The sequence below is a fragment of the Vombatus ursinus genome, unplaced genomic scaffold (genome assembly GCF_900497805.2).
Source record: "Vombatus ursinus unplaced genomic scaffold, bare-nosed wombat genome assembly UNPS02015411.1, whole genome shotgun sequence".
Classification (NCBI taxonomy): domain Eukaryota; kingdom Metazoa; phylum Chordata; class Mammalia; order Diprotodontia; family Vombatidae; genus Vombatus; species Vombatus ursinus.
Genome location: NW_020955189.1, coordinates 2,127,666 through 2,151,526, shown reverse-complemented (window position 1 = coordinate 2,151,526; position 23,861 = coordinate 2,127,666). Strand labels below are relative to the sequence as shown.

Sequence of the window (23,861 nt, the reverse complement as noted above, 5' to 3'; positions counted from 1 at the left end):
GCCATCTCGTCCAGCCCCTAAATGAAAGGAGGCCCACTAGGACTTGTTGAGGAAGCGGCTCTAGCCAACCTGCGGACATCCTCTGAGGCATCCATTCCACTTTTGGATAGTTAAAATGGGAGGGGTGTTTTTTTTTTCCTGACATCCAGCCTGCATTTGTCCCTTTGCAGCTTCCATTGTCACTTCGGGTCCTGGCCTCCAAGCACAAACAGACCCGATCTGAGTCCTCCTCCATCTGACAACCCCTCAGACACTTGTACCCAGCTGTCAGGTTCACCCCCTCCCCAGCCTCCTGGGCTTCTCATCTCGGGCTAAGTTCCTTCAGCCAGTCCTTTATAACACAGACTTCCTGGTGGTTTTTTGCTAGCCTGGCAGACTCCTGCCTGAGGGCCAATCTGCTCTTTGCTGGTTTTTGTAAGACCAGAGAGAGAACTAAGGATGCTTTTTACCATTTTAAATACATTGAAACTATTTAACAATTTAAAAACGTTCTTAGTTGTGGGCTGCACAGAGCCAGGACCTGGCCCCAGCTCCAGAGCCTCTCCTGTTTATCAGTGTCCTCCCTAAGCTATTCCCAGAACTGAACCCGATGCTCCAGATGACGCCTAAGGAGGTCAGACTGCAACAAGACTGCCCCCCCTTTCCTAGGAGCTCTGCCCTTTTTAATACAGCCCAGGAGCATTTTTCTGCTGAGATTCAGAGAGCTGGCACTCTCCTCCAATCCTGCTGCCATCTAACTGCTAGCACCTTATATTTGTGAAACTTCATTTGTGTACGTGGCAAGACTTGACATTTTCACTATCCAATTTCAGCTCATTTGATTGAGCCCAAGGGTCTTAGCTAGGGCTGTCAGGACCCCTGAGCTAACAACGTTTTGTGATTGGCTGTCAAGTTCTTTCTGGAGCTGGTCAGCCAGTGTGTTAGGTATTTCTCCCGATTTGATGAGCGAGCTTTCTATTCCTTTATTCAGATCATTGAGAAGAGTGCCAAACAGAGCAGGGTCTGGCACATGTCCCTGGGACCCTCCCCTGCAGCTCGCTGCGGTGTCAGCACTGAGTCTGGCCAGCCAGTCTGATTGGGTTCTCAGATTCATAGCACTCCCTGGTTCTTCACAAGAATAACATGAGATAGTTAGTCAAAAGCGTATGAAAGATGCACATAAACTGTACCCCAAATGTACCCCTCATGTGTTAAAACGAGGCGCTGAAGTTAGTGCGGCATGCCCTGTGCTTGTTGAAGCCCAGCTGGGTCTCTGTGACCAAGCACTGGCTCCATCACTGCTGCCCTTTCTTGTGGGCCAGCCATTCTACCCAAGAATTTCCCAGAAGTCCAAGTCAGCGTCCCTGGCCTAGAGTTTGGCTTTGTTGTCTTTCCTTCTTAAAGATGGGCACAGTGCTTGGCCTTCTTCAGTCTTGTGGCCCCTCTCTGATTTTCCCTGTGCTTTCCAGCCGTTGCTGACCAGGGCTCGGTGGGCACCTCTGCCAGTTCTTTCAGGACTTAGCTCGTCTGGGTTGAGGAGACCGGGTGCTCTTAATCCTGTTGCCCAGTTTATCTTGGGAAGCAACTCCCCATTGAACGTTTTGTTCTGTCACTCTCTTTGCAGACTAAGGCCGGAAACCCCTTCTTTCCTGAAGCAGCCCATTTCATTTTCGGGTAGGTAGAAGTGTTAGAAAGGTTTTTCTGTTTTTAATAAGGTTTTATTTTATTTTGAAATCTTCATTTTCTCCCTCTCATCCTCCCTCCAATGCACCCCCCCCAAAAAAAACCCCAAGAGAAACGAAAGAAGTGAAAGAATATATATAGTCCAGCAAAGAGTCTCCTTATCTGTGCCCTGAGGCCATCCATCTCTCAGAGAGCTGGGGGGCCTGTTTAATCCAGACTGCTTCGGAATCGTAGTTGGTCATTCTGTTGATCAGCGTTAGGAAGGTTCTTCCGTACTTTTAAGCTTAAATATTCCTCTTTTCAGCTTATCAGTGGCCTTCCAGAAATGGACGGGCCAGAACCGTCCAAGTTATGCCAACTAAAGTAGGCGTCCCCCAGGCTTGTGTCCTGGCCTGTCTTCTCCCTCCATACTACTCCCCTTGGTGGCCTCATCCGCTCCCATGAATTCAGTTTCGTCTCTCTGTGGAGGACTCCAAAATTGATTTGCCCTGCTCCAACCTATCTCCCAACTCAAAGCTCACGCCGCCAGCTGCCTGTTAGACATCTCCAGCTGGACATCCCTGGACATCTTAAATTTCAACACGTCCCAAACTGAACTCATTGGCTTTCCCACCACCTTCCCTCTCATGGTTGAGGCACCAGCGATCACCCAGTCGTCCAGGCTCACCCTTTGGGTGTTGTCTTGCGCTCCCCCCACACAACCCATGTCTTGCCATGCTGCCCACCATCTCCTGGGTCCTTGCTCACACAGTCAGTACCCTGGCGTAGGCCCTCGCCACCTCATGCCCGGGCCGCCGTCGTAGCCTGCCTCAATCCTTCCCCCCGTTCTCGACCATCCTCCATCACCTGCCAGAGTGATCTTCTGAAAAAACTGTGTCGTACCGTCCCTGCCCGGGCTCTCCAGGGGCTTCTTTTTACTTGAGAATCGAGTGTTTGGTCTTCAGGGGGTTTTCTAAAACCTTCCTAACCCGCCCCCGTCGTGCCTTCCCAGCGTTCTGTGGTCCCGCAGCACTGACTTCCTGCCGCAGCTCCCACAAACGCTTCATCTTTGGGCCCTGCACTTTCTCACTGAATGCTTCCCTCCTCATCTCTGGGGTTACCACTGTACATGACTGATTGATGCCTTTTGCTTTTCTTTGGATCCTCTGCTAGTGAGTGATACATGGTGATTAATTGACTGATTAAACAGGAAGTCACATGCACTTGAGGACAATCACTCTGGCAATTGGGTGGCTGTGGGTGAGAGTAGGGGAGAGGCCTGAGGCAGGGAGGCCCCTTAGGAAGTTCCTGCTGTGGCCGTTTGGCAGGGGATTGGGAGGGAATAGGTGAGTACAGAGGACAGGTAGCACGTGAAAGATATGGTGAAGGTAAAAACAGCGAGATGTGAGAGTTTGGTTCAATATGCTGGAGTGAAAAGGAGTGAGGGGAGGATTAATACTGAGGAAGACAGATCAGTTTTGTCTTTCAGGGCTCTGTAAAGTGGAGAACTGAACTCTGTCACCTCTGAGGCCCTGTCTAGCTCCAAATGTTAGATGTCTATGGTCCCGAGTTCTCCCAGTGTTTTAAGTACCTTTAGACATTCCTCAGGGGGCAGTGTTTACAGATGCCTCTCCAACCTGCTCCTAGACCTCGCCTTTTTGGCCCTAGCAGCTTGACAGGGCCCTTCTGAAAATGCAGCTCCCCGAGCTAGGGGCAGGTCTTCTGAGTAGGTACCAGCAGAGTGGCCCTTTTCCTCTTCCTCTTCCTCTGTCTGCGTTTACAAACCAAGATCACAGCTTTTTGTCCTGTGGCGTTACACTGCAGAGCCTCTTCAACCAAAAACCCCAGGTCTTTTTCCCCCAGTGCATTTCCAACAGAATGAAATAATTTTGGTTGCCTAATGCAATTTAGAATATAATTTATACTTGTTTCTATAGTTAATTTTCTTTCCCTTATGGGAGTTCATTCAGTTGATTTGGTAGGCCTTTGCAACCATTTTCCTTAAATACTTATTTTGATTTTTGATGGATTTTAACACTTCTGTATCCTTTTATTCTATATAATTTTTGCCTGTGTATTTCTGTAGCTCCTCCGTGGAGTATCTAACATGTTGGTGGCATTTTTTTTTCCGAAATTAAGTTTTATTTTCAGTTAGAAATTCCCTCCCTCCTCCCCCTTGTGAAGGCAAGAAAAACAAAATCAGCGCGAAACACATTTCCACATAGTCATGTGGAATCGTTCAATCAGTAAACATTTATCAGATACCTGCTGAGTATCAGGAACTGCCCTCCAGGCGCTTACACGGGGGAGATGACATGCAAACAAATACAAACAAAGTGAGCTATGTGCAGGAGATATAGGACATAATTAACAGAGGGAAGGCACTGGCATTGAGGGGTCACTGGAAAGGCTTCCCGAAGAAGGTGGGATTTGAGTTAGGACTTACAGAAAGCCAGGGAGGTCAGTGGTTGGAATAGAGAAGGAGGCAGAACATTCCAGGCCTGGAGGATAGCCAGAGAAAATGTCCAGAGTTGGGAGATGGAGTGTTTTGTTTATGGAACAGCGAGGAGGCCGGTGTCACTGGGTAAAAGGGTTTGTATTGGGGAGTAAGGTGGAAGAAGACTGGAAAGGTAGTAGGGGGCTAGGAAAAGAGACAGGAGGGCGTATTGTCACAGAGATGAATTCAACAGGTCTTGGCAACAGATTGGATGTGGGGGGCGAGAGGTAGTGAGGGATGCAGGATGATGCCAAGCCTGGGGTCTGGAGGGTGGCAGGGCCCTCTACAGTTACAGGGAAGATAGCAGGAGGGGAGAGTTCAGGGGGAAAGATTCCACGTTGGATATGCTGAGTGTAAGACGTCTGTTGGACATCCAGTTTGAGGTCAACAGAAAGTCTGGGGTAGGAGAGGTAGATTTGAGAGTCATAGCCTAGAGATGGTCATTTAATCCATAGGATCTGATGAGTGAAGTTGTAGAGGGGAGAGGAGAAGAGGGCCCAGGACAGACCCCCAATAAACACCTCCAAGTGATCCAGAGGAATGTTCAGCAAAGGATACAGAGAAGCAGCAGTCAGAGAGGGAGCAGGAGAAGCAGGGCAGGAGAGGGGCGTAGAGAGGAGAGAATACTAAGGAAGAGAGGGTGACGGACAGTGTTTGAGGCCACAGAGAGGCCAAGGAGAAGGAGGATGGAAAAGAGGCTGTTGGATTTGGCACCTAAGAGGTCACTGGTAACTTTGGAGAGAGCAGTTTCAGCAGAATGATGAAATAGGAAGCTAGACTGTAAGGGGTTAAGAAGAGAGAAAGTGGGGGCCCCAGGGGAGGCAGCTTTTCCGGAATTTTAGCTACAAAGGGCAGAAGAGATGGAGGATGATAGTTAGTAGGGATGGAAGGATCAAGTTCGGGTTTTTCAAGATGGGGGAGACACGGGCAGGTTTGCAGCCAAAAGGAAATAGGTAGAGAGGGAGAGTGAAGAAGAGTGACAGAGTGGGGATGGGGAGGCAGTCTGTTGGGGGAGAGGGGATGGAATTGGGGTCACTCGAACACGGACAGGGGTCAACCTGGGTAAGGGGTGAGGCCACTTCATCCTGTACGACAGGGGTGAAGGAGGAGAATGGGGCACGGGGCACCTGAGTCATAGGAGATGAGGAGAAGAAGGGGGGGCTCACAGCAGATAACTGCAATTTTATCTGCAAAATATGAGGCAGGTTCTCAGCTGAGAGGGAAGAGGAGAGAGAGGCATGGGAGGCATGAGGAGAGATGAGCCGCTGTGGAGGGTGGGAGAGTGAGTTGGTGAAGGAGGTCTAGAAAGATTGCCTGACAGCATTGAGGGCACAGGTGAGGTCATGGAACATCAATTTGTAGTGGACCTAGTCAGAACAGTTAGGAGTGGTAAGGAAATATGCTCCAGTCTGCACTCTGTGTCCATTAGTCATGTTTTACAATCAGTCGTTTGGAATTGTAGCTGGTCATTGTATTGATCAGCGTTACTAAGTCTCTCGTAGCTGCTTATCCTTATATATCAGTTTCTGTATCTCCTGGTTCTGCCCACTTCACTCTGTGTTCATGCAAGCCTTCCCAGGTTTTTCCAAAACTATCCTGCTTGTCATTTCTTGAAGCACAATAGGACTCCATCACAATCACATACCACAACTTGTTCAGCCATTCCCCAATTGATGAGCATTCCCTCAATTTCCAATTCTTTGCCACCACAAAAAGAGCTGCTAGAAATATTTTTATACACATAGGTCCTTTTCTTTATTTTTTTGATCTCTTTGGGGTATACACCTGGTAGCATTATTGCTGGGTTAAAGGGTAAGCCTGATTTACTAGCTTTTTGGGCATAGTTCCAAATTGCTTCCTGGGCTGGTTAGATTTGGTGACAGCTCCTCCAGCAGTGCCTTAGTATACCTGTTTTCTCATATCCCCTCCAGCATTTGTCGCTTTCCTTTCTATCATCTTAGTCAATCTGTCGGGTGTGAGGTGGTACCTCAGATTTGTTGTACATCTCTCTAATTATTAATGATTTAAAGCATTTTTTAACATGACTATTGATAGTTTGAATTTCTTTCTCTGAAAACAACCTGTTCATATTCTTTGACCATTTATCAATTGGGAAATGGTGTATTCTTGTAAATTTGATTCAGTTTCCTACATATTTTTTAAATAAAAGCATTGTCAGAGAACTTCCTGCAAAGATTCCCCCTCCCCAGTTTCCTGCTTTTCTTCTAATTTTAATTATATTGGTTTTGTTTGGATGAAAACTGTTTGTTTTATGAAATCAAAATTATACATTTTACCTCCTGTGACCCTTTCTATCTCTAGTTTGGTCACAAACTTTTCCTCTCTTCATAAATCTGACAAATCATTTCTTACATACGGCACTAATTTGCTTATAATATCGCTCCTTAAGTCTAAGTCACGTGTCCATTTTGAGATAGTTCTGGTAAATAATGTGACATGTTGGGGCTGTGCCTAGTTTCTACCAGGATACTTTCCCATTTTCCCAGCAGTTTTTGTCACCCAGTGAGTTCTTACCCCGACATGTGGGATCTCTCAGTTGGTCAAACACCAAGTTACTGCGCTTGTCGGCTTCTGTCTGTCACACACCTGATGTCTCCCACTGGGGGCCTTCTAGGAGGAGGACGAGGAGGATAGTGAAAGAGCCTTTATGGCATGGGGGGTGGGGGTGGGGGTGGGTGGCACATCTTTCTGATATATTGGGGGTGAAACAGCTGAGTTCTGGCTGTTGGTTATTCCTCTACTCTTACTGTACACATTCCTCTCTCCTACTTTCCCAGAATGTTTTAAACTCCTTCCCTAGCATCTGGTACACTAATCTCTACACAGTGGACAGTGAATAAATATTTGTTGGCTGCATGACTGATCTCTGTGGTTTGCTTGTGCGTCTCTCTGGTGGGGACGTTGATCCTGCCACCTCCATGGCCCGTGAGGAGAGCCCTCCCCCCAGATCCATTGCCTGCCCTCCCGTGCCAGCCCCTGTGCCTTTCCCTTGCCCTGCACGCAGGGGAGGGGGCCAGGCCTCTCCCGCTTTCTGTCCTGTAACTGTACCTCCTGCCCCGAGCTTGGCTGCATCCCTGGGCAGCTGGGGAGCAGGAGCAGGGGACACAAGGGTCAGGACTGCTACGAGTGACGCCTTCTCTGCCTTTTGTGTTACAGTGAAGAGGCAATGAGGAAAGCCGGAGTAGCCCACAGTAAATCCAGCAAGGACATGGAGAGCCATGTATTCCTGAAGGCCAAAACCCGGGTAAGGCACCACTGGGGCTGTTGGGTTTGGGAGAGGAGGGCCGAGGCCAAAGGTGGGGGAGCAGCCTCCCGACCCCTGACCTCCTGAGATGAAGGAAGGCATGGCTCCTTTGTGTGGTGCGCCAGAAGTTCTTCACAGTGACCCCATCAGGGAGGGAATTCAAGACTTAGTCTCCCTATTTTACAGGTGAGGAAACTGAGGCCTAGGAAAGGGGAGGGACTCGTCCAGAGGCATTGAGCTAGTAAGTGGTTGCGCTAGGACTGGACCCCTCGCCTTGTAACTCTGACTCCAGAGCCTGTCTGTATTTTTGTAAAAATGAAATGTTTTTAGAGGCTCATTTCTGTAACAGCAATGAAAATCATGATACCTTTCATTTACATGGCACTGTTTTCAGAGTGCTTTTGTGCACATTATTTCAGTGGCCATGGTGAGGGACTTTCTCATCTGTGTCACTTGGGAGAAGCTGAGGTTTCCAAAGGCCAAGGGGATGGTGTTGTTGGGATTGGGGGAGTTCATTCAAAAGGCATGATTTGTGGCCAAGTGAGGTTGGGCCAAGGGGGTGGAGAGCATTGGGGCAGGTGCGAGAACCAAGCTGCTGACTGCTCAGGTGTGAGAAGGCAATATTGGGCTGGGCACACCTGCCCCTTCAGAAGGTGGGGACAATGGATGCCCCACATAGAATGCTGGCCAGCACTTTGGTGCTGCTGCCCCCATGCCATGCACCGTGCATTATTAGCTGTCACATGACAGCAGGTAGAAAGGATCGGGTGATGTGTGCTTTGGTCTCAGCTTTATCTCCCAGCACTGGGGTCAAGGGTGAGTCACTTCACGTCAGTGAAACTGAAGCTCAATTTTCTCATCTGTAAAAGGGGCACCACCGATTCAGCCAGTTTTGAAGGTTCCAAACAAGAATTGGAACCAGCCCTTTGAGCCCTGTGTTCTGTGAGCTGTAGCTGGAGAGATTTCCTGTTGGACATCTCTCTGACAAAGAGACTGTCTAGGATTGAAGTAATCCAGAAAAGAAGGACCCCAGAGGAAGGGGAAGCTGACGAAACTTCTATCCCTGCTGAAACCCACCAATGCCCAGAAAGACGGAGACCCCTTCCGGCGGGCAGGGCTGCAAAGGTCATCTAGGTTCCTGGGATGGATGGCAGATATGGAGCTCAGAGGCACCGTGGCGGTCACCTCGGCGAACCTAGTGCTTGTGTGTTAAGTGTTATTGACGCCTCGTGTTTTGACATCTGCTATTTCTGGGTCTTCTGGTATGAAGTACTCCTTTTGTGACCCCGTCCGAACCCCGGTCAAGCGGCAGAATGATCCGCTCAATCCTACCTACTAGCTCTTTAGTGTTCCCCTCTCCAGTGAAGGGGCGCGCATGCGTGTGCACGCGTGTGTGCACCCACGTGGCTCTGCGCTTGCGCACATGGAGATTTGTTCCCTCTTTTCTTTTCCCAGCTCTTTTATTTCACAGAGGTAGAGCCTGAGGCGCATAAAGGGGAAGGTCACAGAGGTACTAGAGCAGGAATCCACTCCCTGGGGGAACCCCTGAGGCAGTCCCTTCCATCTTGTAACATTCCTGCCCCTTTCTCTTGGGACAGGGGGTGGGGGCTGGGCAGAGGCTACAGGTGGACTGGATGGGTTATGAGCTGCAGGAACCCCTGACCCCAGAATGGCTCTGGGCCTTTCACTTTCTAGTGCTCTTGGATTCTGACTCCATTTCTAGCAGCCAGTTAGCCCAAAGCTAAGGAAGAGGAGGCTGGGGAGAGAGAAGGGAGAAGAAGTGGACAGAGACCATGTAAGACACGCGAGCAGGCTCACACACACCATACACACATGTTCACACACGGGATAGATCATATTGGATCAGAATTGATGTAGGGACACAATCATCGCTGTAGTTGTCGGGGTTACAGAGCTGCCTTGTGTTGGCCAGCGCTGGCCTTCCACAGGCTTCACACACGCTAGAGCCAGTGTGGAGTCAGGGGAAGTGCCCTGGGCTCAGCAGACCCAGGAGCCAAGCCTCCATCTACCCCTTGTTAGTCATGGGACCCCAGGCATGTCACTTCCTTTCTCTGAGGCTCACTTTCTAATGTATCTATAAAATGGGGCTGATGTTACTTTTGCTTTCTTCACCACAGCCATGTGCTTTGTAAACTCTCCCTCGCACAAACTATTAATGTGCTGGGAGTACTTTAGAAATAAAGCCCAGATATTACTGACTGTGGAGAGACCAGTCCACTTTTGTACACAAATGAAAAATCAGCAGTGGGAAAGTCATCTGGGTACTCACTAGCTAACGTCTCCATGGTGCTTTGAGGTTAACAAAGCATTATGTGTACAGAGTAGGTTTGATTAGCTCTATTTACAGATGAGGAAACTGAGACTCAGAGGTTAAATGTTGAAAACAAAATATTGACTCTGAACTCTGGCTTTGGGGCAGGAGTTTACCAGAAACACTTTTTATTTATTTGGTATTACTCGAAGTCCTGGAATTTCTAGCTTAGAGGAGTGTCTAGATGTCCAAGCTAGTATAGCATCCTCCTTCCCTCCCTGATCCTGAGGTAGTTTATTAAGAATCTTGAACAGGGAAAGGGTCAGAATAGGTTAAAGTACTGTTTTGGGGGTTAGCATTCCAAGAACGAAATTGTCTTCAACTCCTCAGTTTCTTCTGTGGGATTGAAAGAGTCTCCTCCCTGTGATCAGGATCAAGGCTAGAACCCTTTCTGAGTGGCCAAAAAGAGAGCTGTTCCCTCCAAGTGGAAAATGGGTCAGGGGACTGACTGGAGCTACTTCTGTCCCATGTCTAGTTTCCTTTGGTAGGCTCGGTACAAATGCCATTAAAAAAAGTTCTTTTTTTTTTTTCCAGCCTTATCTGCCTTCCTAAGACAGCAAGTCTGGAAAGGGTTTTTAGATTGAGAAAGTGACAAGGATGTTTTAATCTGCTTCCCCGTAACTGATCTCTGATTGGTGCCGAGGGCCTCTGACTCCAGCTGCAGGGCTGCTCTCTCCCTTCCCCTCCCCGGACCTCGGCTTCCCCTCTTTAGAGGGAGGAGATTGGTCCCATCCTCCTCCGACCTTCCGGGGTCCTCCCAGCTCAAGCACTCCACGCCCTGTATTCAGAGGGCTCACCCAGTCGTGGCGTTCAGATATGAAGAAAATGGGCAGTAGGTTGAACCCGAGTTTCACATCCCTGCATCTCCCTCCTTTGTCCCGGCCCCCTCTTTCCTCTCGGCCTGTTTTCGGCCCGATTACCTAGGCTCTGATGACTTTTTCTCCCACATGGGTCCTCAGTGCCTGTGCTCCAGCCCCTGCCATCTGTCAGTGTGTGGCTCAACTGGCCCACAGGAAGAAGGGCTCCCTTCTGCTGAGAGAAGGGAAATGGTGAGTCACTAAATGTCTGTCTTCTTCATTTTGGATTAAACTACTTCCTGTTTTTTAATTTTAGGACGAATATCTTTCCCTTGTGGCCAGGCTCATTATCCATTTCCGAGACATTCGTAAGTAACAACTTTTGTATTTCTTGACTTTTGAGAGCCGTTGGGAAGGCACCCTGAGAACGAGCCCAGGGGAGAGGTGGAGGGGCATCTGGGACTGGTCTGGAGAGGTCCTGCTGGCCACACTGGGCACAAGTAGTTGTTTCAGCTTAGGAGTTCCTATCCTTTATTCAGGAGCTGCTGCTAGGTCCTGGGGACACAGAGACAAAACACAAAGCCCGATGAGACAGTCCCTGGCCTCAGAGAGCTTGCGGGACAGTTGGTGACATTCGTTCCTATCTGCCACCGGAGGCCGTCCCTCTTCTTGGCTCCTGACTTAGACCCCGTTGTCTCACGGACCCTTCGCCTGTGTGGTTTGCTTGCAGCGCTTTTTTTCTCCTTCACAATGGATTTGAATCCTTTTACCTCCTGACTGTGTGACTCCGGGTCTCAGTTGCCTTTTTCTTCACAAAGGAGATTTCACAAAGGAGAGCCCTCTTTGGCTCAGGCCTGCTCAGATACTCTCAAGAGCTGCCTTGAAGGCAGAGGAACTTTGAGGAGCAAATGCATAGCCTTCTTTCCTCAATAGTTCAATTTATTTTTACTTCTATCTTTATAGATACTTTTCTAATTAACATGCCCTACCCCCACCCCACCCAACACTTAAGCAAGAAAGAAACGAGCCCTCAGACAAAACCTGGATGTCTCCTTCTGCATTTGAACCTCACCTCTGGCAGCAGGTCTTGGAAACGATCACTGACCAGTTTCCTCTGAAACTGTCCCGCTTTGTCATTTCTTCCCGCCCTCAGGCTGTTTCATGACGTCTCAGACACCAGAATTCGCTTAGCCGTCTGATGGCACCCCTTAGCTTCCCGTTTGGGGCGACTTTGAAAAGAGTTGCTATGAGTAATTTTGGACACATGAGCCTTTTTCCTCTTTCTCGGATCTATGTGGGGGTGTGGTGTGAAGTTCTTAAGACCCGCTGTTGCTTGTCTCACTGCTTTTCTAGAGCAGAAACTTATCCGACCTCTGAGACTTGAGATTTACATTTTTTAGAAAAATGATATCTTCTGTTCTTTAAATCAGCAGCATTTCCCATTGTGACCATCTACCTCCCTGCCCCCAATCCATCCCTTAGAATAAAAAGGGGAGAAAATTCAGCACAACTAATATTGAACAAGTGACACTTGATGTTTCCCACCCATGATCTTCCACTCTTGCCAAGAAGCCTGGGAAGCCCCTTCTCATAAAGGCTGTGGCCATACTGCTATGTAGTAGGGACAAGAATGTGCTTCATCTTGTCTGATCTGGAGCCTTAACAGGGTTGAACCTGGTTATTACTTAGACGGAAGATTTCCAATTTAAGTGAATGGTTCCTAATTTGTTCCTTGTCCCATGGTAGTATAGAGGAAAAGGAACCAGTTTGGGAGATCTGGGGCCCTGGGTTCTAGGCCCAATTTTACTATAGACTTTCTGTGGGACCTTGGATAAATCACTTCCCTTTCCTGGGTTTCAGTCAGTCAATCAACAAACACTGATTAAGCACCTGTTATGTGCCAGGCACTGGTTTCAAGTTCATTCTCTCTCACAGAAGAGGGGGTTAAAGTAGGGCATTTCTTGAGTGCCTTTCAGCTTAGAAAATCTCATGCTCTTTGGTTCCATGTTACTGTTGTGACTGGTCACCAGAACACCAGGAAGATACGGGCTCCTTTATGGTGGCCTTCATCAGTGTCCTTCTCTTCCCTTGGTTGCCGTTGACCCATTCAGCGACCTTAAGCGAGCCACTTCCCCTCTTGGGGCCTGGGATTCTCTTTATCGGGAAAGTAGGGGCTGGCTTTGACGCTGCCTGCAGGTGCCTTCCTGCTCAGAGATTCCTCGTGGCATTTCCAGGCTTGGAGTGCGTGGCCATTCTTTCGGGACGGTCACTGGGCGGTCCTGTCAGTTGCATCTCCCTTGCCCACGCACCCAGCCGAATGCTGTCTACAGCTGTGCTAGTGCGTGTTAGTCTTGGTAACTGGATGAACAAGGAAGTGGGTCAGTGTTAACCTCAGAGCTTCATCTTTGCCACAAGTCACAGCTTCCTATCACGGTCAGCCCCTCCTTTTTGGGGGCAAGGAGTTGAATTTCATCTGTTTTTCCTTCCTCTGCTATTCTGAAATGAAAGTGCTCTAAGAACTAAGTACATGAATTATCTGCAGACTAGAGAATCATCTCTCTTTAACAGATGACTCTAAGTCTTGTTTATAGGAATTTGAATATTTAAGTAAAGTAGTAGTCCTGGCACTGCCACTGACTGGTGGTGTGACCTTGGGCAAGTCATTACTCCTCTCAGTGTGTTGTTGGGAATATGTAACTGGATTGACTTGTGATGTTAGGAGGTCACAACTGACCCCATCACTCCTCTGCTTATGAAGATTATTCACTCCCAAAAAGGAGGCCATAGCCTTGAGGGAAAAATAAAACAAACAATGAACTCCAGTGCTCAGCATTTAGAAGCCCACACTCCTTGGCTTTTGCCGGCCTTCCCATTCTATTATCCGTTACTCCCCTTCACGCACACGCTTCCAGCCAAACTGGCCTACTGGTGTGTTTCCCAGACTTAGTAGTTCATCATGGAGCCTTTGTGTGGACCATTTCCCAGGCCTCAAATGTCCTTCCTCCTCAGGAAGAACGGGGACTATTTTTTCTTTGTCTTTATGTCCCCAGGAGCTATAGCAATACATTGTACTTAGTAGGTGCTTAATAAGTGCTGATTGGATTGGATTGGATTGGATGACCTAGTCAGGGGAAGTCAATACTTAGAAAGGACCCTGAGGTTGAGGGGAAATATATTTTCTATAGGTTGTAGTAGTGATCTGTGCATCCCCTGGAGGAATTGGAACTAGCTGACCTCTGCCTCTGAGGCTCTCTCATCCTGTGACTCACCAGGATCTCCGGGTCAGAAGAGGCTTCTGAGGCATCTAGGCTACTTGCACCTGAGAAAGGCTTTCTTCCACAGCGTGCGGTGGGAGGCCGCTAGTACAGGGAACCTGCCACCTCCCAGGATCCTGGGCCTTCTCATTGCAAGATGTCCCCTAACATCCAGCCTACGTTGGCCAAACAGAGCAGGGCTGAGCGCTGTCACACATGGCGGCCCTTTGAGGCCTTGATGACGGCCGGCCCGTCCCTCCGGAGTCTTCCTTTTTACCAGCTAAACAAGCCTGGTTCCTTCAAAGGTCCTCAGAGTGTGCGCACTCGAGGGTCTTCCCCATTCCAGTTGCCCTCCTCAGGATGCCAGTTTTCTCTAACTTAGCATGGTCCCTCCTAAATGAGAAATCTCCTTTGAAGCCCATGTTGAAGATTTCTGTGTTGTCTGCTGCTCTTTTGGAGTCACTAGGTGATTTCTGCCCAAGCAGAGCTTTTCAGCAGGGCCACCTTGCTGATGCCTTATACTCCTGTCACTGGTTCCTTGGGTGACCTTGGGCCAGTCAAAGATACAGACTTTAGAGCCTTAAGGAAACCTGGAGATCCACTAGTGTAAGGCCCTTATTGTATAGACAAGGAAACTGAGGTAGAGATAGGCTAATTGACCTAACCAAGGCCAGCTCAGGGTTTAAGCCAAGCTCCTGGGTTCAAATTCAGTGCTCTTCCCACTACCCCACACTGCCTCTTAGCCTTTTTTGTCTTAGGTCTCAGTTTCCCCCTCTATAAAATGAGGTGATTGGATTTGGTGATCTCATAAGATACAGTTCATATTTCTATCACACTTGAAGGTGCTTCTTAGAACTCTTTGGAGAGAGGCTTATCCCTATTTTGATAAGGACATTAAGGCCTAGAGGGGTGAGCTGCCTTGGCCAAGGTTACACAGCTCACAACTGTCTGAGCTATGTCCCTTCTGGGTCCCGAATCCAAGGTTCTATGACTTCTGGGTCTGGGGCAATCCCAGGATGTGGGAGGTTGTGGCCCGTGAAGGCCTCAGGTCATTTCGAGGCCCGTGAGCCCTGGGAGTCTAGGTCAGTTGTGGGGCTGACCTTGATTTGCATGATCTTCTGGGCCTCCACCTCCACCATCCAGCTTAGCCTAAGCACTTCTCGACCTCCTGTGGACACCATTTTGTGATCCTGGATGCCTTCATTGTTTCCATCATTGTTGCCTGCTTGAGATAGTCTCTTGGTTCCTGGAGAATGGTGTGTGCTCCTAGGGGCGTCCCAGGTCTCCTGTAAGGGCAGGACTTGCTGCCCTCTAAAGTCATCGGGGACTGGGGGGCCATCCTGCTTTGGGAGCCCCAGTTTGTCAGCCTACATGACCTTCTGAAAGCCTAGACAGAATGTAGGCTGGTTGAGGTGCCTACAGGTTAAGAGGGAATGTGCTGGTGGACGATGTGCTTCTGAGGGTTTGTCTTTGTGTTTTTTCTTTAATAGATAACAAGAAATCTCAGGCATCTGTTAGCGGTAAGAACCTCCCCCCACCTCAACCCCACCCACCCTTCACCCAATTCCATATTATGATCAATCATTTAGAGATGGGGAGGGAGGGAGGGAGGGTGAGCTTTCAGAATGTACTTTTGAGCTGGATGCCTTTCCCCATGCACAGAGGAGTGGTTTTTCAAAGAAAGTATCAGTTAGGGCAGAAACTTGAGGTCACCCCCTGCTTCTGGCCACTGAATTCATTCATCTCAGAGTATGGAGAGCTCCCTTCTCATACCAAGACATTCCACTTGTCTTAGCAAGAAAAGAAAAGAAAGAAACTCCCCCTCTGCCCCACCCCAAGAAGAAATGAGAGCTATTTCCAGACTGATATTAGGACACTTGTCTTCTCTCTGCTGGGCTTGCTTACCCTGCCTCTCTTGTTCAGTTCTTCCTTGGCCCTGTGCATGTGCATCTGGTATGTAGGACCAGGATTAACCCAATTGGGAATTTTCTGGAATTGTACCCTATTCAAAGAGAGAGTTTTATTATTTCCCAGTACATCTTAGGGAGCCCAAATGAAAACATCTTCTCCAGTACCCAGTGCCCCTCTGGCACCTCCAGTCCCTCTATCTTAGCATGCTGCTTTTCTGGCTCCCTCCATCCTTCAGAAGAGGGGGGTGTCCTCTGGGTCAAAAGATGTCAGAACCCCAAGAAGTGTCCAATGAGTGAGCAGGCCTAGAGCTCTTCTGAGCTTGACCTTATAGGGAGGGAGCTCTTCTTGGCAGCCTTTCGGCTAGGTGGGTGACAAGGTGCCCTTGTTTGCTGGGGCTGGCGGTGGACTTCCACCTGGGATCACTGCAGCCCTCACTGTGGACCAGACTTTTGCTTAGCCCAAACTCACTGAGACTCAGTTAATGAGGAGCAGTGTGGGTGGGGTGTTTAAGCTAAAGGGTTGCCACTAACTGCACAGCTTTGGCTCTGGGGAAAAATTTCTTTTTTGCTCAATCTTATTCATTGCCAAGAAGATGGGATCTGCTCAGTTTATCCCCAGGCAGTAGTAGGGGAGAGAAGGGGGAGGCTTATTTTAGGTAGAGCAGTATGACACCAGCGTTCAAGACCGCCCTTCTGAGGCACACTGGCTGGGTGACCCTGGGCACCCAGACCCTGGACTTGGCAGTGCTCCCAGACTCTTAGTTTACAGGGGAGTTGCAGACCCCATCAATGGAGAGCATTTTCCACATCAGTTCCCTACACTAATGAAATCAGATGGACAGTGAGAGGAGTGGGTTCTGTTTTGGCAATGGTGACCCCCCAGGACAGGGTAGCCAGCCTGAGCCTTCCCTTTTAAGCAGTGGTGCCATTTCCCCCACTTCCCCCCATCCCCCCCACAGATCCCATGAACGCCCTACAGAACCTCACAGGTGGACCCCCAACTGGAGCGACTGGAATTGGGATGGCGTCTCGGGGCCCAGGCCAATCACTGGGCGGGATAAGTGGGCTCGGAGGAGTGGGCCAGCCAATGACCCTCTCGGGACAGCCACCACCTGGCACCTCAGCAATGCCCCCTCATGGTATGTCTCTTGTTTCTGCCACCACTCAGCTGAGTAAGTACTGTGACTTAGCCACTTCTTGGGAATTCCTTGACGTTGATGTTGTCCCTGAGCGTGTAGCCTTGTTTCTTGTCCCTTCCGCCAAGGATCATGAGGAGGGCTAAGGGAGCCCTGACACAATCCTAGCCAGATGTTGGATCCCTTGGTTCACCATTGTGGTGAATGGGGAAGAAAGAAGCAAGACTTTGCTGGGATTCCCCGAAAGCAGAATGGCCCTAGAACTGTGCTGGGATGTTGTTGGCGGGGTGTTCAGGCTTAGGTATGGAGCATCTGACCACCTTGGTCATGTGGTATTCCTTCATTTCAAGTATCATTAGCCCTTTGACATCACAGTGAGACTTCTGGGTATGAGGAAGTCAGCTTGGGCTGACAGAAGGGACGTTGGATTTGGGATCAGGAGACCTGGCTTCCTATCCAGCTTCTGCCATTTAGGATCCGCGTGACCTTCAGTGACACCATCCTCTCCCTAGGCTTTAGTTTCTTCCTGTGTAAAACGAAGGGGTTTTGCCAGGTAACATCTGCAGTCTCTTTCCAGCTCTAAAATCTGCTTTTAGGACCTAATTTCCTTCCACCTTCCTGTTGATAGTAGTGTTGGACCTTGCTTCTCAGCTGTCTCTTCCCTCGGGTCCCAGGGATGCTGCCCCTTCTCTGGCCATCGTTCAGTCAACAAGCATTTCTGAGGCATCTGCAGGTGCCTACACCCACAGTGACTAGTGGCATTCTGCTAGTCACTGGGGGTGGAGACACAGTGGATTAAGCAGGACCCACCAAGGAACAGATTATTTGATCTCCTTGTTCCCCTTTCTGTCCAAAGTTGAAGTAAAGCTGCAGGGTGCAGGCCCCCAAGCAATAAATAGATAGGAACATTTCCAGAAAAAGTGTTAATTTGGAGGGATTAGAGTGAAGGGCAAGGGTGCAGAATCCCATGAAGAATCCCTGTGCCAGCCCTGCAGGAGGGAGATGGTACCTGAGCTCATGAAAGGGACATTGATTTGGGATTAGGAGACCTGGGTTCTAATCAAGACCTAAGAAAGGTAGGGGAAGGAGGGAGGGAGGGAGAGAGAAAGGTCTTGCATATTTCCATAGCTGAAGAGAGGTGATTTTTGTAGGTATCACAACTCTAAACCCCAGCAACAAAATGTTACCTAATGGAGTAAATAAAAGTAATCGATAATTAGTGTATCTGTTGATTATAAATTCATAATGCAGAATGATTTTTAAATCATTCTTTTTAAAGTAAGTTTCTTTTATGACTATCAAAATTTTATTTTTACATCTCCTAGATTTCCTTTGTATCCCTGTTCTGCCCTCACAGAGTATCCTTTATAATAAAGAACTTTTTATAAAAAATAAGAAAAAAATTTTATTTATTTATTTATTTGTTTGTTTGTTTTTTAGCAAAGCTGACGTACAAAACTCCAGAGGAGGAGGAGGTGTCTCTTCTTTGGAACCTAGCTTATTCTTCATAATTTTTCAGCATTCTGTTTTGTTTATTTTGTGGGAATTCTTTCTGTTTCCATAGCTGTGTAGATTGTCTTCCCGATTCTGCATCAGGTCGTGTGGGTCTTCCCAGGCTTCTGCGTGTCCATCACATACAGCATTTCTTACAGTAGTCACATTCCATTCTGTTTGTGTACCATAGTTTGTGCAGCTGTTCCCCAGTTGATGGGCATTGACTAGAAAACAAGGATTCTTTATTCATTTAAACGTGTCCCTGCCTTCGTCTTGCCCGCACGGATGTTTTGTGTCAGTTGAATAAAGACAGCTTCTGGGCCTGCGACTCCCCTCGGGTGCATCTCTGTCTGCTTCCACCCTGCCTTGTGCGAGATAGGACTCCGTCAAGGCTGGTCAGCAGTGGCAAGGCAGAGGAGGTGGGCTCAAGTCCTCTCTCTCACATAGTGCCCATGGTTCCGGACAGTTCACCTACGAGGCGATGTAGTAGGAGGGAAGAAGCTAGCTGTGTGACCCTGGGAAAGCCGTTAACTGCTTCTGTGCCTTGGCTTCTCCCTCTGTAAAAAGAGGAGTTTCCTTGGTGGGCTCCCAGGCCCTTCCACTTCTTTCCATGCCTTAGATTCCCCAGCTGTAGATGAAGGCATTGGATCAGCTCTTCAGTCTTGTAGCTTCTGGCTCTGACATCTGTGACTCCGTGAAGCATTTGTTCAGTGTCAGGAGGCTCTGGGGGAGCTGTGCCCTGAAGGGGCATCTCTGTGGCCATGGCTGCCCCTCTCCTCAGCGCCTGGTACCTCTGGCCCTATCGGTTCCCTGATGGGCATTTGTGTCAGGAAGATAAGTCCTGGGGGATGGTCGTCTTTCCTTTCCTGTGGGAGCCTCTTTGCCAGCCCTGTATTGTGTGGGGGAGAATGGAGCATGAGCCGGTGTAGGGGAGACCGGGGGAGTCTCAGAATAGTGCAGAAAAGTTCCCAGATGGGAAAGGCTGCACTTTGGCTGCAGCATCTGAGCCCCTTCTTGCCTGGATTCTTTCCCTTATTAGGTGGGCTCACTGTGGTGGGAGTAGTTGTGAGGGGCTTTTCAGCTGGACAGCCCCTTGCTTTCCTGGCTCCCTCGGAGCCTGCTGAGTTTGGGAAGGGAGGCGAGAAGAGGCTCTCTCATTGTAGGCTCGGGCCTTCCTCACCTTCCTAGTCTTCCTGGGCCCTGCCACCGAGCTGGCCTCTTTGCCCTGTCCCTACTCTTCATGAGAAAGGCTTCATTCTGTTGTGGAAGGATTCAAGCCATGGTCCAGAAGGTGGAGGAAGAGGAAGCGTTTTCGTTTTGTCCTTTTATCTGGCTTCTCTCTGGACCGTCTAGTCCAGAACTTCCTCTTGTTTCTGAAGACTCTAGTCTTGATCGTGGACATAATTAATGAGGATAAGGGGTTATTTCCCGCCCCCATTGTTTTTGGATGGGACCTGTCATTTCAGCTGTGCGTGTGACCGCTTGCCAGTGCACAGCACCATTTCTAGTGGTGTCTGAGTCACCGACAAGTGAAGTGGTGTCCTCGGGTCTGGCTCTGCTGCCGGAGGAACGTGCTCCTCCACCACGCCGCCCCGCCCCAGCCCTCCAGTTGTGCAGACTTGTCTTGGGAGGGGGGGGGTGGAGCAGGACCAGAGATTTTAGCCACTGGGGGCCAGTGGAGTCATGGGTGTGGGGCATGGCTTCCCAAGCCCTTCTTTGAGGGTATTTTGTGAATAGCTGGTGTTTCTGGCCAGCCTGAGGACTCAGGAGGGCTCCTCTTAAAAGATCAAGGCTAGCTAGCAATTCTGAGGCACTGTAGAGAAGAGGGGAAGGCTGGGTGTTTTTCTTTTAATTTTTTTTTAAATTAACCAAAATTTATTTTCTCTCCTTCCCACTTTCTCTCACCTCCAGTGACAAAAAGAAAAACAAAACGCTGTAATGAGTGTGCTTCATCAAGCACCCCTCCCACACACACACACACCCCAGATTGGCCAGGCCCAGAAGTAGCCTCTCGCTCCCTTCTGTCAAGAGGGGCTCGTGGGCTTCTTGGCTGGGCCGGGGGGGCGGGGAGCGCCTGGCTGCTGCCAGGTCAGCTCGTGGAAGTCTTCTCAGGCTTTTCCAAATCCTCCGCTGCTCATTCTGACCCCTCCCGTTGCCTCGCCGGCACTCGCAGGAGCGCCAAGCCCTTGGCTTCCAGTCCCTCTTCTGCCTCTTGGGGGCGGTGTGGCCGGCTCAGAGGGCGTGCAGAGTTCAGCAGGTTGCTCTGTGGGGGCTTCCCAGGAGCAGCCACCCACCCCCCGTAGGGCAAGAAAGCTGGCAGCAGCTGGGCGGGACGGTGCCAGGCTGAGCCTGGGCCCGGGAGGGTTTTTGGACAGGGCAGGCTCTGTGGTCTTTTCAGCCCAGCTCCAGCTGCAGCAGGTGGCTCTTCAGCAGCAGCAGCAGCAGCAGCAGCAGTTCCAGGCCCAGCAGCAGGTAGCCCTGCAACAGCAGCAGCAGCAGCAGCAGCAGCAGTTCCAGGCCCAGCAGAATGCCATGCAGCAGCAGCAGCAGCAGCAGCAGCAGTTCCAGGTGGCCGTGCAGCAGCAGCAGCTGCAGGTGGCCGTGCAGCAGCAGCAGCAGCACCTGCTGAAATTCCACCATCAGAGCCAGCAGCAGGTGAGGGAGGAGGCAGCTCTGGGGAGGGGTTTGGCCGCAGCTGCCGAAAAGCCCCCATCCTGAGACTGCTGCCGGGCCGGGGAGGGAAGGGCGCGAGGCTGGCCCCCTGCTGAGGCCCAGCTTGCTGATGAGCTGCAGGCTTTGAGGTTCTGCTGGAGCGCGTGGCAATATCAGCCGGCAGGCTGACTTTCATCGCCTTCGGTTTAGTAGAATGACGGTCCTTGATGTTGGTTTCTCAGGTCTGGAAGGAATTCCAGAAATTCCTTTGTCGTGGCCCTCCCCAACTCCAGGGGGAGCCCTTCCATGTTGGTCACGCAGTCGTGGTTCAGGCAAGGTGACTGAACACACATCAATTAGACAGCCCCCTCATCTGCTCCTTGCCACCTGTACACCCAGGCGCAGCACTGGGGATGGATGCCATCACAGCCTTCTCTCCCAGGGACTGATTTAGCAGGAGCTAGGGCTACAAAGAAAGGAGGGCTCCTGGCCCTGAGCACCTCACAGGTGCCAGACACTGTGGTGTGGTGATTGATTAAAATGACTGAGGTCATTTTAAGCTCCAGGTGTATCAGTCTATTAAGCACTTCATGCCAGTTGCTCAACAAATTGGGACCCGTTCCCCCTTTGACTTATTTTGATTGAAAATTCCCCCTTTTCATTCATGGCCCCTCCACCTATGGATCACTTATCTATAAGCCAGATTTCTAAGGTTTTTAATATATTCATAATCAGAATGACATCAATCAGGTTATAGATCAAACTACTTGGAAGACTCACAGCAGATTAACTGTGAGAGAGGAGATTTACATGTCACCAGGTAACCAAGAAAACTCAGCAGATATAAACACCATGAAACGTAAGACCAAAGCAATACAATGATGATCATCAATATTAAATAACATCTAAGTCTCCTTATATCCTAGTAACCCACTCCTAATGTCCATTTAATCATTTCCTCTTGAGTCCTAGATGTCCCATGTAGTCATCTGGTCCCTGGAAATATCTTCTCTTAAACATTCTGGAATAGGTCTCATTCTCAGGACAGCTACGAAGGGGGCCCTGCTTTTCTGTTTCCAAATTACTTGTAGACATTCCTCGACAATTCCACTAAAATCCACCAGTAACAAGACTTAATACAATTAGTGTACAATATCTTAAATTGTGCTCTCCAAACCTGAAACTTCAGAGAATTTAAGTTTTAATATACCACTAGCTGTTTCTGTCTTTATCTAAACTCTACCAGATGTAGGAATTAAAAAAAAAAAATGAGTGTCTAACTCCAGATGAACTCTTCTGTCTTTTAAAATTATCAGACAGATACTTTAGAAATGGGAAAATAATTTCAGTTTCTTAATGTAACTTTATACAAATCCTTAATCCAATTTTGAGAACTTATTACTAAAGCCTTAATTTTCCTACTAGATACATTTGGAAGTCAATCGTATGTATACATGTATGTGTGTATATATATATATGTATATGTATATATATATACATGTATGTGTGTATGTATATACTTCTTGGAGAAAGCTGTCAAATCCTGTTGATTTCTAAATATTTATTATTCAATTTAATTAGAAAACTTTTATGTTACATCTTTGTCTTGAAAATTGTAAGATTTTTCATACTTGCATCCTATTATAGTAACTTAGAGATTTTCCAGTACAAATCTATTTAGCACCGTACTTACACAACTCTTACTGCTCACCTGCCCTGATTATAGAAATTTTCTATAAAAGGAAAAAGAGGGACATAGTTATAGCAGTGTCAAGCCTCATCCCCTCATGGGCACAGACTGACCTGACATACACCTGTAACCCGGAGGGAAGCTCCCTTCGTTCTGACCATGCACAAGTCATATCTGACAGCCAGTCATGTAAGGTCACAGGGTATCCAAAGCCAGGCTCAGGATTAACCAGATGGGAAGATTTTCTGTTCAGAAAAAAAATAGTACAATGGGGAAACTTCCTGTTTAGAAACAAAGAGGCTCCTACCTTAGGCCACAGCAAGGTCATCCCCTCAACTTTTCCCAGGGACAGACATCTACCTGTAGCAATTCTCAGATTGCAGCACATGCCATTTTCTGCTTTTGGCTCCGTGACAATTCAGACAACCATCCCTGTAATCAAAATTCAAGAAATTTTTCCACAATGAGCAAAATTTCACCAATTACAACTTAGGGCTTGAATATTATTCATATTCTTACGTTTCCCTAACAGATACATTTCATTTATCCTTTACTTGTAAATTAAAACTAGCCATATCCTGGGGTTTCAGACACAGTATTGTACTCATTGTATTGTACTCCTGGCTGGCTCGCCAAAAAACGGTTGCGTGAGGTTTGTGCTTCGAATCATGTTGATTTATTAAGCAATGCATGCCAGTTGCATAACAAATTGGGACCAGGTCTCCTCAGCTTGGCATTGGGCCACAAATATGGAGGGAGACAGAGTTTTATATTAAAAGATTAACAATAAGCAGGATACAAATTAGGATGTATAATTAGGTAATCTGAACTCTAATTGAAGGAGAGATTAGGGACTTTTCGAGTTGGAAGGGGGAGAGTAAACAGGTGCAGTTCCCTGAAATCAGAAAAAGAGGTGTCCCACATCCTCTAGGTGTCTGTGTTCAATCAGAGGAACATGGAAACAGTAATTGATCAGTGTGATCAGTTTTCAAGTAAGACTTGAAATGCAGAAATTGTGAGAAAACTTCTTGCATCAGTCTTTGAATCGGGCTGAGTTTCTGATCAGCATAACCTAGGCCCTAAGAAGCAGAGAGAGGTGACCTGGCTTCCCACCCTCACAGGGTCAGGGCCAAACACTGCAGCAAAATTTTTTTTCCCAATTCCCATAATTGAATAGAAGGCGAACTTAACCA

At 48.6% G+C, this 23,861-nt stretch overlaps 1 protein-coding gene across 1 annotated transcript in view; it reads left to right on the top strand.

The window, feature by feature from the left end:
• MED15 (mediator complex subunit 15) overlaps positions 1-23,861 on the top strand; it is an 87,713-nt gene that overhangs the window by 23,337 nt on the left and 40,515 nt on the right. The window contains exons 2-6 of the mRNA XM_027847490.1: positions 7,316-7,403; positions 10,849-10,900; positions 15,277-15,306; positions 16,656-16,868; positions 20,725-20,981. Coding sequence (XP_027703291.1) covers positions 7,316-7,403; positions 10,849-10,900; positions 15,277-15,306; positions 16,656-16,868; positions 20,725-20,981 — 640 coding nt within the window. The remainder of the gene's footprint in view (positions 1-7,315; positions 7,404-10,848; positions 10,901-15,276; positions 15,307-16,655; positions 16,869-20,724; positions 20,982-23,861) is intronic.